Below are 16,147 nucleotides of genomic sequence, written 5' to 3'. Positions count from 1 at the left end.
CCCACCGGTTGGGATTTACTGCAATAGTGTGTATTTTATTTTATATTTTCGTCAGGGAAACTCGTGGATTTGCTGTATAATAACAAGTGGCAAAACTTTCAGCAAGAAACTGCTGCGTTAATTAATTTTTTTTACATCGCAATCATGGCTTATATCTGTCTAATATTTCCAACGAAGAAACTGTTGCCCACAACAGAATAAGTGTTACGTGCTTCTCTTCGATCACGCGACATTTCCATCCACCTGATACTCTTCGCGAAGTGGATGTTGAAATCCTCCGAGCAACTGTTCCCACCTATTTCTGGATAACTAAACTTCGCACGTCTGGTATTCTCGGCGAAGCAATTATTTTCTGCGCTGAAATGGCAAACGCAAATATGTATCTTTTAACAGAGTCATATTTGCACTCGGGTTAATGCTTTCCGCGCTGTGCTTACTCCGTTCGTTAAAACAACATCAGTTTTCATTAAACTGCTACCATTAGGCGCTCTTGATTAGCTGTCGTTAGCACAATTAGTTGTAGTATCCATCCTACGATTAACAAAGACACGGATCCGTTCTCAGAAGGAAATTGAAACTGATAGTGGACTTAACTGCACAGCATGCAGTAGGCAGAACAGTTGAAGGAGCAATTGCTAATAGTTTCAGAAAAACGCCACTGCAGTTCTGCGATACGAAGTGATCACAATAAATGCCTAGATACATTCATCGATTCCTACATTCGTCTACCACATTCCGTCCGATTTATTCACCTCGTATCGTGCTACTCCACATCAACGTCTCTCGGACAAAGTGGCATGCGTTACCAATAAATCGAAATATCAGTCAACCATATCGGTAAGCCTGAATGTAATGTTCCTCCGTCGAAGGTATCACGTATAATGTCACTCCCACGCAGTTTTTCCCCCGCCCCCGTATCCAGTCTCCTTTCAAAAGCGTGACGAGTGCTCCGATTCTGGTTTAATTAACTCGCGAATCATCTGCAATTTCTGCGGCACTGTTCGTGACCACGAATTTCCACTGTGCTCATACTTTTCATCGCCCTATTTTTTTTTCTCGATTCGTTAGAACGCTAGATCTGCACAGTTGCAATTAACACCCGCGTCACTGTTTATACCTGTGTTGACACTTCGCGTGAATTTATCGTGACGCTAAACATTGCCGGGCGAAATTGAGCGCAATAGTTAGGAGCAGCAGGTAGTGCATGGTATTCCGTCATCGCGAGACGCGCGTCCACAGGAAATCAAGTCAGCTCGCAGCGTCCACGGCGAGCCTGGCCTATTCACGTATCCGCCGGAACTACGGCCTTTCGGGTGCCATTCATTTCGGCCATTGAAGTTTCACCCAGTTTCACCTCTCAATTCTGGACCGCGCGAGCGGCACGCGGTCTCTGACGTTCGAGTGATCTAGACCTTGGCTCTAGTGGACTTATTAGTAACGCTCGCGCCACGCGGACTACCTAAGTGAACGGATGCGCCGCTGCGCCACGATTCAGGCCAGCGCTGGCCGCGAGTGGCGCAGCTTAAGCTGGGTGCCCACGGGTGTGGCGCAACGTGCGGTGGAGATGAAGGCAAAGTGAAGGGAGTAGGTTTAATTGGAGATAGGAAGACACTTACCTGGGTGGCGCTGCTCGGGATTGGCGCACCTTAAGGTGGAGGCCTACTTAAAAATTTTCTAAAAATCGATTTTACGATTTTTATATTTTCTTGAAATACAACATCCTGAAGATATTCCCTGAAAGTGGCAAGTTAATCCGACCGAAATTGACAAAGTTATACGCGTGTAAGTAGGTAGATGATCCTCGGTGTAGCGCTCGGACCCAAAACTTTAAGCGCGTTTTCCTCAAAATCGTGTTTTCAAAGTCGGTGACACAGATAACTTAAAAATTAACGTACCGATTCACTCGAGGCTTAGAAGTCTTACTTTAGGCTTAAAAATATAAGCAGTATCGGGAGCTTTTCTTTTTTTTTCAAAGGGAGCGATTTTTTGCCAAATATCGATGCTTCAACTTTGCACAGTCGTCATTTTGTAAGAAAATAATTTTTCCAAAATCGGGCCCGATAGCGCCTACTTGTGTTGAAGGGTCTAGGTAGGCCCTCGCGCTTAAGATGGTAGGGCCCAAAGCCCAGTCAAGTATTCGGCATACGTTTTCGCATTAATGCTTTATGATTTCAATACTTTGATATCGTTTTGCACGTCTTTGAACTGACACTCTGGTTGCCCATTACACTACTTCAAGGAACTGTGCATGCAACGAGACACTTTCTACGGTCTCTAAATGCTGGGAGCTTAAATGGGATAGCATCGGGGTTTAGATGCATCTGGAATGGCCCTGACACGGAGCGTTTCGAATTTACGGTCGCCAAAGAATCGGGAAACCTCGGATAGTTCGCGATTTGGACATCATCGGCGTCGTTAAGCTGGACCTTGGAATAGATACTCGCGTGGGTGGAACGGGGACAGTGTAACGAAGTGTTTAACGCATAAAGCAGACCTGCTAGAGCTCTCTCGTTTACAGTTTCGTTTACACTGTGCCAGATACGTTTGCTTGGGACCACTGAGATTGTCAAAAAATCGATGCTCTTTAATAACTCTTTTTAATTTAATAACGAGAAAGCTTACGAGGAATCGATAACAGACGTTTCCCAGAATTCCTAATGCGTGGAGACTGTCCGAAGGATGACCTGTAAAAAAATATATAAAATAAAGCAAAATATTACTCGCAAAATATTTGACCAAATTTTAACAGCGCATTCGTAACAAAAATTCATTGAGGAACACTGTTGTTTAATATTAATTAAGATAAGTGTAACAGAATAAGAAGCTGGAGGTTTGCAAAATACGCTCGCGTTACACACGCAAAGCCGCAGAAAGAATTCTCGGTGCACTTAAATTCCCCAACAATTGCAGCAAAATTAAACTGGATTTTTTCGTTTTATTTGTCACACGAGACGCAAGCTTCTCCAGCGCTGAATCATTAACTGGGCCGCGGAGAAACTGTCCCGTAATTGAGCAAACGACGAGGCGCAATAGCAAAGAGTGAAAGAGAAAGGAGAGCCAGAGTAGACGAAAAATACGACGCCAAAGGGGGGGGACGTATTAACACGAAACAAAGCTGGGCATAACATTAGATGCCAGCGACAAAACACACGTGCTCGCGTTAGCTGTTCCTAGTTTGGCCAAAATTTCCGCGATATTAGCACAATAACCACAGACCCCGTTCCCTTTCGAAGTAAATTGCTTTTCGCTAGCATTTAATGTTTAAATACGCCACTGTGCGAGCCTCGTTCCGACTCTCTGGACCCATTCCACGAGCTTCAAATTAGAATTCCCGCCAAGATGAACCTCCGGGTCATTTCACGGCAAATCGATTGCTCGCTGCACCTGATGTCACGGATTCTCACGAAACTAGAATATCGTGTAGTTCGTCTGAAATTAGGGCAGGTTTAAGTCATCACTTTGGTGGTTTTGAATTTCTTTGAAAAGTACAGCGCATACCTGTATCTTTTAAACAAATTGAAAATCAGCAAAATGATGACTTAAACCCCCCCTAATCCTACCCGAATTACATCATATTCTAATTTCATCAAAATCCTTAATACGAAAAGCAAAAAATCCTGTTTATCGTGAAAATGGAGAAACAGCTGTATTTTTTAAACAAATTCGACACCATCGAAATCATGACTTAAAGCCCCCTTAATTTCATATAAACTACATCATATTTCACTTTCATCCAAATCCCTGACGTTGAGTGCATATAATGATCGATGCTATGTAAAATGATCCCTCTATCGCTGAAACATCCATCAAGATCCGCACTTTCCTTTTATACGATTTTTCACGAGGGAGAACAAATCTTTGGGTCATCCATTTCGCGTCGACGAAGGTGTCAGTCCTCTTCAGGTGACTTCTGGCCCACATTGGCTTCGAGGATCTTCGAATCTACTCCCGTGGGTGTCTTGCCTGCAACTGGCTGTGTCTATTAGCTGACAGATGTTCACTCTGCTTTTGCATTTGGCATCCGAGGTTCTGAAGTCCTCCATTTTGAAGCGGCAGCTGACGCAAGTTCAGGTATCAGGGAACTGGTCTCTCCCACTCGAGGGATGACAGCTCAGGTCAATGCTGTTCTTGATTTTGGGGAGTTTAAGAATAGGGTGTTTGCAATTCGATTCATAGCAAACATCACGATTACAAATACATATATTAAAAACTTCTGAGCATTTGAAGAAAACTCTCAGGGAACATTTCATTAGACGTCGCCAGACTTTGGGCCCAGGAAATGCAAGCCTGTATTCATGAAACTTTTGGAACGACTCCACCATTCCCTCCGCCCAGTTTCAGCTCGCACGAGTGTTTGAACGTTACGTCTGCCTCGTCGTCTGTTTGCATTTTACTCGGAATGCCCGAGAGGCATTCGCAAAGTCGTTTTTCGGACAAGCTAAATATGCATACAACTTGTCCCGCTTGGCACTCGGGCGCCTGTTTGCCTTAATGTTAAAAAGTGCGCCCCGTCGGCTGCAAGGCGGGTTGCGTTTAGGTGGAAACTTTGTGCGGGCGCTCGCCACTTTCGCCGAATTCAAGTAGCCCTTTCTATCCCCTTGATTCCAGCAGCAACGTGCGATAGGGAAAGGCGCCCTTGCCATTTAAAAGTCGCCAAACACTCGAACTGTTTTCCGTCAGCCGCGAGTAATTAATTTCAATAACACGCCAGGCGGGTTCCAAGCGAGCCGACAGACCCGCCAAGTCCAATTTATTTCCACAATCCAGCATACAGAAACTTTCCTATTCCCTCATTAATTAAACGTGCATTGCCTACGCAGGCGGGATAGACAATACACCCGGGCATTGTCAAACTTTGCGGCATTCACCTAAATAAGTTCCATCGAGAATCCTTCAGCTGCGCGCGAGTGTACCAGCAGCTGCGGAAGGTCGAGCAACGGAGGCCGTTGTTCGTAGCCCATCCGGAAGATCATGAAACTTAAACCACCGTCGACTTAGAGTGTACCTTCCAGTGAACTAAACACCCACGACCACCAACGTCTTCCAAGTGCCGATATCAAGCTACTCTGAAACAATCCGCGCCAACATGCCCGCCGTCAGCCGCCCCTTTCGCTGTTCGATCCTCCCCAACAGCTTGAAGAACTTCAAGGCCGCGTTTCGGGACCGACAGACTATACCTTGAGCCGTTCTCCGGCGTCTAACATGCGCCCCGGCAGTGTGCGCTGGAATGGAAGTCAGTGAGCCACCAGAGGACGACGTGGACCTATCGCCGGGCAGGATTGGCTCGACTTCCGGCATCGATCGTTTCGCGGAGTCGCTGAACACGACCGTTGGCGACACGCTGCAAGCGGCCGCCGTCTCCGGGGACGCTTACCACCAGCAGAGCGTGGTGTGGACGGTGGCAAAGGGCGTGGTGATCGTCAGCATCATCGTGACGGCGTTGATAGGGAACGCGCTGGTCATCGCCAGCGTCAGGCGTCACAGGAAGCTACGCGTGCCCACCAACCGCTACGTGGTCAGCCTGGCAGCAGCCGACTTCCTCGTGGCGGTGTGCGCGATGAGCTTCAACGCCTCCGTGGAGCTGACCGGCCGATGGAACTTCGGCTGGGTGATGTGCGACTTGTGGAGCTCCTTAGATGTTTACTTCTCCACGGCCTCGATCCTCCATCTTTGCTGCATCAGCGTGGACAGGTACTACGCGATCGTCAGGCCGCTGGAGTATCCGGTGATCATGAGGAGGATAACCGTCACCTGCATGCTGGGCAGCGCGTGGCTGCTGCCGGCCCTCATCAGCTTCATACCCATCTTCCTGGGATGGTACACCACCGACGAACACTTGGAGTTCCTCAGGAAGAACCCTCAGGTAGAGAGCAGACAGTGGATGAGCTTCTTTTGCGGGGACCGATCGGTGCGCTTTGGTGGGACTAGTTGGGTTCCTGCTTGGAGTGGGTGGCTGCTGTGGGTCACGATATAATAGACAGGTGTTCCGACTCCTGTTCAGAATGTGTGACTTTTTCGTTCTAATTCTTCTGGCGGCCTTCGGATTGGCGCTCAAGCAGAAAAGGCTTAGTGATCCTCTAGGGAGTGATCGGAACAACCTGTATCGTCGCTGATTGGTTGCTAACCTTTTGTGGTAAAAGCGGAAGTAGTCAGAGACTGAAACTGTAGAAAAGAAAGAGATAGGTAAACAAGCAGCTTGGAAAGCAGGGAATTTAGTGACTGTTTAGGTTATGTTTATTTCCGATTTTGCCACAAATGGCTGCGGTTATACCGATCACTCCTTGGAGGATTAGTAAAAAGGCTGCCGTTTTGCGCATAATACGACTAAAAGCTCTACTACTACAATCACATAATTCCATGCGTACATGGATTTCTTATCACGGCGCCTCTCGCGACGGCCAGAGGAACTACACAGAAATCGGCACACAGAGCGGTATTCTCAGTCGTTGCTTAAGTCGATCTAAGTCCACATACCGCCCACAAAATCGCTGGGGTAAAGCTGCTGAGTCGGAACACCCTGTCTGTGCTGTGGGTACTCTGGGAGTAGGTGGCATTTGGGAGTGGCTGAGGGGAATTGATGACAGGTGGTAACTGAGATGTTATTCGGAAGAAGTAATTGGATCAAGGGATTTTTCTGCGCGACACTGCTCTGAGTCGTGACTGGCATTTAGGTTATGTCCACTTGGCAGAGGCAGCGCTGATTTAAAACGGATGGCGGGAGATTGAAAATGTGTGAATATGTAAAAAGTTTCTGTATTTAGTTTTCCGCGTTGGTAGGGAGGCAATATTCACTTGGGCTGGAATACTTGGTATTCAGCTTTGTTTCCATTGTTTATTCATGCCCTGCTCCACTGGTCACACCTCTTTTCATCCTCAATAATGGATATTTCTACCTTTCTACGTTTCTTTCTGTACCCTTCACTTTCTTCCTTTAAGTCGTATTAATGATTTATTTAAAACAATGGTTTCTATAAATTACTCATGAGTTGCATCGCGTCGATATTGACGAATTTTACAAATACACCTGCATTCACTGATTCTTGCAAACTACTTAGTATCCTTTCTTTACGGTGCTAGTAAAATTTTGATTTCACGGAGAAGATAGGTTATAGGCAAGGTAGTGGTAAACTAATCGATGTGTAAGAAGGTACGCAGAAATGTTTCAGGGAGAAACGTTTAAGCTAATATCTCGACGACTCTACTTGCTTTTTAATGCATTTCACTCACATTCAATGCATCCCTTGGTTTCCCTAGAATCCTACAAAAAATTGATTCGATTTACTCGCATTTATTGCGTCGCCAGAGGCAATTGATAATTCGATCTCGTTCCTGCGTTAATCTCGTCAGCGAGGCACGCAGTAAGCGGCGTTCAATTTTCTCGTCCGAGTTAATAGAATATTTTATCGGATATTTACACTTCAATCGTGGCAAGACAGAATTTCAATCCGCGGAAAATTGAAGCGAAGGGCGGAACGAAAGGAGGCGATGGGGCAAAATGGACAGCCTTCGAGAATTTGCATAGAGATGATTTAGTATCCGCCTGTTGTTCGAGCGTACTATAAACAGAAACTTGGCATTAATGGCTTTAATAATCCCACGTTGAGCACTCATATATCGTGCCTCCTCAAATTACATTGCTTTTCCAATTCTTTGGACTCATTCTTGGCCAGCTTAGCTCCGTCATCTCCTTTACTTTTAATACATCATTTATTCATATTTCTTGCCTCTATTTTCTGTACCTAATAATTCCATCACTTGTTTCTTTAATTAGAAAATTCTAATGGTAGAGTCGCAAAAGAATAATCTTTAATTCTACCTTATGAAACTGAAATGTTGATGCTCGGGTAAAGTATCTATACAAATCCGTAAAATACATTGCAAAGCCTCGCGAGTTGTTGAATGTGAGTGAAATACAATACATTCGAAACGTGAATTACGATTTTACGAGGATGTTTTCAAGCAAGTTAATAAACGAGCTTCCCCTGATTCTCAGTTCTTCAAAACGAAACAATAGAGTATTATACAATTAATTATTACTCTTCAAACTTTTCTTTCCAAGCTTTAACGCCACCGAACGAAAACTCAAATTTGTTGCCATAATTAAAAGTAGCCCTACTCTGCAAAATCTCTTAAAAGCAAACGTAACGTGTCCTAAAAATCAGTTTCTATTTCTCCCACTCACCCTTTAGAAACACGTACAACACCACCAGGAAATTATAATCAGAGACGAATCACTAACCAACAAAGTGAACGAGGGAAAGGATAAAGAGTAAGGGATGAAAGTGAACACCCTTCCCCTTCTCAGAGTTTAAAACAACCACAGCGATACTCGCAAATTAATACTCCCAACAAGAAGAAGAATAAACGCGAAAGAAAGTGAAAAAGGAAAGGGATACTATTTCTTCCAGCCGTACCTTTGAAACAAGTACAACTGCAGCAAATTATAATGAGGGTTAAAGTGCCAAGCAATAAGGGGAAGAAAGAGAGCGATAAGAGTAACAGAATACCAGAGCAAAAATGATTGAAGAAACTTTACGGTGGTTGGAAATATCGCCATGTTCTCGCGCCGTTACCATGTTTCAAACGGGGGTGGGGGACGTCTTCTCGAAGCTGGAACTGCACAATGCTTCTTGCTGGAATTCAGTCAGCATAGTTTCCAAACATCCCGCTACGTTATTATATCCGAAGCCATATTCCGTTGTTTTATAGCTTCTCGTCCGGTATTCAACCACTTATAACTTTGTTCGGACGCTCACACTCGCACACACACGCACACACACATTCTTGTAATCCTCCCGGGCGAAATTTCAAACGAAACGGAACCCGGGACCGAAGAAAGATGCTGGGCAAATTTATTGCTTGCGCGTTTCTCGAATAGCATTACTTTCGACTATTTTAGACAATAATGGCACACAGTGGTTGCCATTTTTAAACTTATTTGCAAGATTTATGTTTCAGTTTCTTTGCTGGTGCTGTTACATTCTATTTAGCCTGCATTTTACCGCGATTGGTTAGCATTTTGTTTACTTACTTCCTTGGACCGTTTTCATGTTCATATTTTCGGGAAAGTTTAAAAAGAATTGTCCAAGAGTCCCCGAATTTTACTTTGGAAACAAATCAAGCTTGGAGCTCGATTTTTAGAAAACATTTCCAGTAGAAGCGATTGCTAGACACGCCTGAATTACCTAAGGGGAATCCTATTTTTGCGGCTAAAAACATGCGAAACTTTGGGATTTTTTTTTAAGCTGAAAAAGTTGCAGTTTTTTATTAGTAGTAGTAGTATAGGTATTCATGATCAGAAATTAATAAAAAAAATACTGAAACTTCTTCAAAGATGCATAAAAGCGTGGTCCAAATTTCAGACGAATCGAATCGTTAGTTTCTTAAAAAAAAATTCTCAAATTTTGCTATGTTTTTAGCCGCGAAAATAGGATTCATCCCTTAAAGTGGCGTTTTTTGAAAACTGTGCTCCACTCAAAGCGTTAATCTTTCCAGAAATTCTGAAACCTCGATAAGATTGCAAAGCTGTCCTAATAAATCTTAAAAATGGAGCGTGTTACTAGCTGCATGAGAAATGGCAAGCAATTACCAGTTGTTCACCATTCCCCAATAATCGGCGCAGTTAATAAGTGTACGATTAATCGAGCTTCTGCTACAAATACCAATCAGAAAACGAACAATGGGGCCCGCAAAGGAAATATATTGAACCGATAATACACTACTGGCACAATGGACCTTCGTATCGTGGATGTTCTCCGTTATTCGAAATTCTGCGCGTGCCTTCGACTTACACATTTCTTTGCCTTTCAAACGACAAAGTAGGCCAGGAATGAAAGAAGCAACTGAACAACGGAAAGATCCACGAGGCAGGGGAAATTTCAGTCGCCCAATCGAAAACATTGATCGGATCCCAATCAGAGTATCTAAAACCGCCAAATAAACAATAAATTAGGGCAACAGGTTTGGACAAAGAACCTGAATTAAGGTAATTAAACTGAAGAATGAAAAGAATCAGGGGACACTGCAGATCTGCCTTAGACAAACATTTTTGCACAAATAATCTCAAAATTTATAACAGCCTCGAAAGGTGTCGAAAAAGTTATAATTAATAAATTAAAACAAGAAGCTCGAGCAACTTCAAACGAACAAAATCTCAGAGTACAAACCACAGACTTAAGACTTCCTCCAAATGCTTACGAATAACTCCCAGAAAGCCACAAAGAATCAAGTCACCCAGTTCAATTTGAAAGCTAACTTGATCCAGATCAACGTCCAAATGGAACCGATTCGATATCTTCTTCAAATCAATGCTGTCTCCACTCAATGAGTATACCTAACGATGGGAACGCGCAAAGTCTAATGCACCGATTTTAACGTCACTATACATCGATAGATACTTAACAATACAGATGGCGCTTCACTGCTCCGGTAAGCAGTCACGAAGTAGATAGGTACTTAGCTCCGTAAAGATATTTCCCTCGAGCAAGCCAATACAGCGCAATGTATATGGCTGAAGCATTTTTTAATCTAAGAATCTGAAGTTCGAGGTTCCCTTAAGCACGAGCATCGTCCCTTTCCTTTTGCTTCGTTTGAATTTGTACAGTAAACAGAATGCTACGGTTATTCTATATAACATTCCCGTCGATTGTACGGGAAGCAGAGCGTAGCCTTGTTACACGATCTTCATTGTTAACGTCTTGAGAGGCCCAAGCATGGCTCATGTATATTTTGCAACGTTTCGTCGAAATCGGTAAGCTACGCTTCGCGTGGCCCCCTCGTAAATTACGAAAAGTGACAAGTGTGTCTCGTGAAAGGGCTCAGCCATTCACCGTTGAACCTCGCTGAATCAGGTGTGCATGTTCGTGGTGAACCGAGTGTACGCCGTGGTGAGCTCCTCGGTGTCCTTCTGGATCCCCGGCATCGTGATGATCATCATGTACTGCAAGATCTACAAGGAGGCCGTGCGCCAAAAGGAGGCGCTCAGCCGCGCCTCCAGCAATACCGTCCTGAACAGTGTTCACTTGCACCGCGCATCCACCACCAGGCACAATTCCAGGGCGTCCCACCAGTTGTTGCTGCATCCGAGCGATGCCAGCGACTTCGGCAGGCCTACGTCCTACAGAACCGCCGCGGAGCTCAACGTGGAGAACGGTGAGTGGGAAAGAACGCGCCGGCGTCTTCGACTAACCAGGGGGAGCCTAACAACGTGAAGGAGTCACGAATTTTGGGTATTTTTCTGTCAGGGCCTTTTCAGCGGAAACTGTGGTTGTAATACAGTACTGGAATTATTTATCGCGTCCCTCGTTGTCACTTATACCTCTTTTATTATGAATATTAGGAAGATATTACTGCAAAAATTTGTAGCTCGCTGGCTTGGCCAAAGTAATTTGGATACGCGGCATTTTATCAATCATATAGTAAATTGGAGAGTATCTCTTGCGAAAAGGCCCTAACACTTTGAATGTGACAGGTGTTCACAGTGGAGATCGATCTTGTCTGGTTTAATAATGACCACTGCTGAACGTAGTTTATCTGAGCTCTTATAAAAGGGGATATACTTAATGGGTTTAGGAACACCCAGCTGATATGGGTAGGGAGGAGTTTGTTTGGCTGAGGGCACTCAAGTGCTTGATATCGATGTTAAAGAATTAAAGGGACGGAAAGGAGGTAGAAGAGTAGGAGTAATCGTGCAACGTGAGAAGTTAAACGTGATCATGGTTAATAATGTAAACGTAGACGGTTCTAGATTCATTCTTTCTCAGAAATGCACTTTGAATGCTTGAACGTTAGCTCGGCCGTACGCCATGCTGCTTTGCATAAAGAATGTTGCGTGCTTAATGCACCCCATTTCAAGTATGAGAAGCGTCAGATGGATAATGCTACTGTCAGTAGGCGAACAATGCTTGCGAAAGTTTCTGAAATTCACGCCGCCAAGTATTTGGCGCTCGCGTCGTTTGCACGCGACCACTAGGATTCTGTAGGTTCCGTATTTTTAGGTCGTCGCTCGGGAACGTGTTTTACGAGGCATTTATTAAGCGAGTATTTTGATACAACTGCAGAAAACAAAATGCTCGTGGGCCGCGTGAAGTCACTGCGGCGTATCCGACGTGTCGGAGAATTATTTCAATTTCGAGCGTGGCTCGAGTTTTCCTCGATTTATCCTACGTAACTTTTCATCTGCACAGCTGCCCATTCCTCCATAATCTTCACAACACTCGCGAACTTTATGATAGTGTAGCGTGAATGTATGTTATCGATTTTGATAGAAAAAAAAATGTTAGAACGTCTCGAGTTGTTGCTTCGAGTAGAGAAAATACCTAACCACACTTTTTGAATTAGTAAGAAACGTCGATGCAACTCGAGGAGAGTTGAACCAATTTGTGCAGTCACCGAAAGGTTTCTTTAATAAGTGCACTTGCCATTGAAACTTGTGTCTCCTGAAGACTCAGCTCGAGATTGTCTTGACAAAGAATTTTTGCTGAAACACATCGTTACGTAATAGGTAATTCGGAGATAAAATTTCGTTAACAAAATGCTTGTCTTCTGAAGTCTCTTTTTCTCTGACAATCTAACACGCCTCCAATAAAAGTATCCCAACTATTTAAGAACCAAATCCCGCACGACATACATTATGGATCTCTCACTTGCCATGTAACTCAGCAGTAAAACACTTTTTACCGCCAACTTACTGCAAATGGAACCCGAAGCAGCTTCCTTGTCCAACGCCGGCGGCGTTCGTAACGTATGCACGTACAACGGCGAAATAAAGGTCGACAGACGATGTCAGACCGTGATCGGAGCGAATGGCATAAGAATAAGGATAATCGCGGGGCGCATCACGCAAAAACTCTGCGGTTTCGCCCGGTAACTTTCGCTCCCATTCGGCATTCGTATCGTAATAATGCGTTTAAGTACAGTCAATTATCGCGGCAGACAAATTACACGCGGCTGAGATGCACGAGATTGATGTCGTATGTAATTTTTCCTGCCATTTTCGACGGCTGTCAAGGCTGCCAGTAGTGATGGCTGTCATACTCCGTGCCTCGCGAGCTCTCGAGCAAATCGATCGCATCTCAAACGTACTAGGTATTAACCTACCGATATCTTACTATGGGGAATAAAACTAGCAGCGCGGAGTATATACATATACACTCGAGGTAATTCATAAAGGTATATACAAAGCCTAGAACGAAAAATAACTAAATTAAGACTACGATATAAATTGAAAGCTGTACGTGACGATCACGACTTCGCATGCAGTGACGTTCCCAAACGCAACGCGAAGTCTACGAAGTGAAGTAAGGCACACGGCCGGCGAACGTAAGAACAAACAGCGAAATAGCAACAGCGCCACGCGCAGAATAGTGAACTAAAATGCAAGAACGCGAGAAATAAGAAACAAAAAGAAATACACCACACCTCTAACCAAGTCCACGCCTCTGCCAACTCTGTTACTCTATACTCTTACACTCTCACTGACTTGAATACATAATATTGCGACCAGTTAGGTTATTCGGAGTATGTATATACAGTGTCGCCCTCTGGGATCCCCAAGGAGTTAAGCTTGCAGCGAAGAGGCCCCCTCTCTCCTTCGGCCAGTATTTGCTCCCGCAGCGACTGGAGGCGTTTTAAGGCCATCGCTAGATCTCCAGGCAGCTTAATGCATCCCGTGGCGAAATTTCGAGGTAATTTGGCGGGGCCGACACGTAAAAACGCTCCTCCGCAGGCGCTCAAGGAGAAACTTCGCGCCCGCTGGGAACGAAGACGAATGGAAACGCGTGGACTCGCTTAGGGTGTGCCCGTCTACAGTCACTCTGCTCTCTGCGAGCTGTTGCTGCTGCAACGGCTGTCACGTCAGGTGATGGAAAGATCTTCGCACGGGACCGAGCCAGAATTTTCTTGGATTCGCTCGCAGCTCCAGTGCGGTGGGGAATTTGTGGATTATGGAAAAGCGCGGCGGCGATAAATCACGAATACTTGGGATGTACGACACGGTAATACTACTCGAACTTTTTAAATAGTTCAAATTAAAAGTTCCTGATAAATTAGCTTTGCTGTAATGGCTTCCGCGAAGGATTCTGTTTAATATGTGACAGTGATTCGTTTTGTGTGGCGACACATTTGGAAGGATTAATTACGTGTGTGGTGTTGAAACTTTAATCGCGTGTACCTCTGTGTCTCGGAATTTAAAGTTGTATGTAACTAATTGCCACGTGGAAACGAATTTTAACTCATTAATTTCAACGCAACCGTCGAGTAGCTTTCGACCGTGACGGAGGGTGAGAAATAAATCGAATGACCTCGCAGTTTTTCATCCGTGATTGATTGTGTATTCTCCCTTCGCCAAGCAATAAAGACAATGCTACTCCGGCGTACTATAATTCCGTGAAATTTCGCGTAATGGATGGCTGGCCGGCACGCGGCCACTCTCGATCGTGAGGATCGGCACGACGAGCGGTGCGAAATGAAATTTGTTCCAGCCGGGAGCATTTAGGCGTCGCCCCATCAGCCTAAGTGTCGCTTTTAACCCGTGGCGAGAATTTTGTCTCGGTAGGTGCGCGGCGTTCACGTCCTAACGCATTTCGCGTGTGAAATTTAGTACCCTCTATGTAATGAACGCGCGTGGCGTTTGTTATTGGCGAGGGACCATCGATTTATCCTCCACACCGTGGCGCGCATTATTCAAACGGGGCCGGCATTTTCGACGTGAATTTATCTTGACGCCTGTCGGCCGAGCGACTGGGCATCTTTCATTGCTATACAATGTAATTCTGCCTGGCCTACTGCGTGGAAGAAAAGTGATTATCGGGGAAGGATTTTTGTGGACGTTTTAATATAAAATCTGATAAATTTTATTGGAAAGATCAATGGGGAATGTTGGATGGAGGAGGATGGAAGAGTTTCTGGATTGCAAGTTGAGAACTCGGTGTGGGGATGGGAGAAGTGGCTATAGGAGACCGCGAAAACGTGTGGGCGAAAGCAAGTTTTGCAATACCGTCTCGAATTTAGAATTAGCATCTCAATAAACAGCCTCATTGGCAAATCTTCAATTCGAAATAAGAGACAGCTGTGGGGGAGGCGCTAGCTACCTGCCTTCAAGTTGTTTCAACGTTACTAATTAAACCGTAAAATGTACGAATAAACATAAACTTTGATACATCCGTATTGTGACTTTGCAATAAATCATCCGCAAGCCCAAGTTTGTGTGACATTCTTTCTTATTTCTTATTTCCTCCAAAACCACATTACTTACACTATCAACCCGGCTGCAGTCGTCACCTCGGCTACGCGCATCGTGTGCAACCAATAAATCTTTTATTATTATTAGTTTTTTGCAAAATGCTGAAAAACCAGAAACACAGATATCGCAGCAGCTCTCTGAAATTTAGAAGTGTCCTCTGGAAATGCAAAGAAATGAACATGCTAGTGGGGCGAAAGAAGATACCATGAACTTAGTAGGGTTAATAACTGGATTCTTCCCCCAAGACGAGCCTCCATCCACAGGGGGTTCGCTGCGGGTGAGCTGATAAAGAGTAAATCTCCCCGAAAACTCAGCCTAAGCACCGAAATTACACCGCCCATCCTTCCCCTCAACAAGTGAACGCATCAATTCGGCCAAGACCTAGCATGGCAGCTGCTAAACGCAGCAACCTGTTCCGTCATCGTTCCCCTTCGAGTGCCGCCCGATATTTCACTACCCCTGTTCCCCACGAGCGCGCAATATTTAAAACGGTGACGGTTTTCCGCGCCATGATAAATTGAGGATACACCGGCGCGGTGGCAGTATAAATATGTCTCTGGTGACAGTGAGCTATGCATCTCGCAGGGCGATCAGCCCGGTGGAGATGAGCCAGACGGAAACGCTGCCAAAAGCCCCAGCGAACGTGGCATTCTAAATACGACCCTACTGCCTCCAGGCCCAGCAGTGGATGGAGCAATGGACCTCTCCCGGTCATGATGTCACTGCGCGCAGGATCGATTTTCGTGGGTCCGCGGGTGTCGTAGAAACGAGGCATACGAATTAGGAAAGACTTGACTTATTAGTGGAGTTAACCTGTAATATTATGATTGTATCTTTTTAACACGTTTACCAGTGTGACCCTAAACCTTCAAACTTAAAAATGAATGCTTATAAAAAATAAATCCT

General features: G+C 44.8%; 1 protein-coding gene across 9 annotated transcripts in view; it reads left to right on the top strand.

Moving 5' to 3' along the window:
* LOC143375951 (octopamine receptor beta-1R) overlaps nt 1-16,147 on the top strand; it is a 153,242-nt gene that overhangs the window by 102,752 nt on the left and 34,343 nt on the right. For 6 of the 9 annotated variants that reach the window (XM_076825662.1, XM_076825661.1, XM_076825657.1 and 3 more), the window contains 2 exons: nt 4,821-5,863; nt 10,851-11,151. The exons of 2 other annotated variants lie outside the window; for them this stretch is intronic. In XM_076825662.1, the coding sequence (XP_076681777.1) occupies nt 5,228-5,863; nt 10,851-11,151 (937 nt within the window). In that variant the 5' untranslated portion in view covers nt 4,821-5,227. Of the gene's footprint in view, nt 1-4,608; nt 5,864-10,850; nt 11,152-16,147 lie in introns of all 9 variants that reach the window. One more of the 9 variants, XM_076825656.1, reaches the window with a different exon arrangement.

The sequence above is a fragment of the Andrena cerasifolii genome, chromosome 13 (genome assembly GCF_050908995.1).
Source record: "Andrena cerasifolii isolate SP2316 chromosome 13, iyAndCera1_principal, whole genome shotgun sequence".
Classification (NCBI taxonomy): domain Eukaryota; kingdom Metazoa; phylum Arthropoda; class Insecta; order Hymenoptera; family Andrenidae; genus Andrena; species Andrena cerasifolii.
Note: the sequence above shows the minus strand (reverse complement) of the source record. Positions and strands in the feature narration are given on the sequence as shown.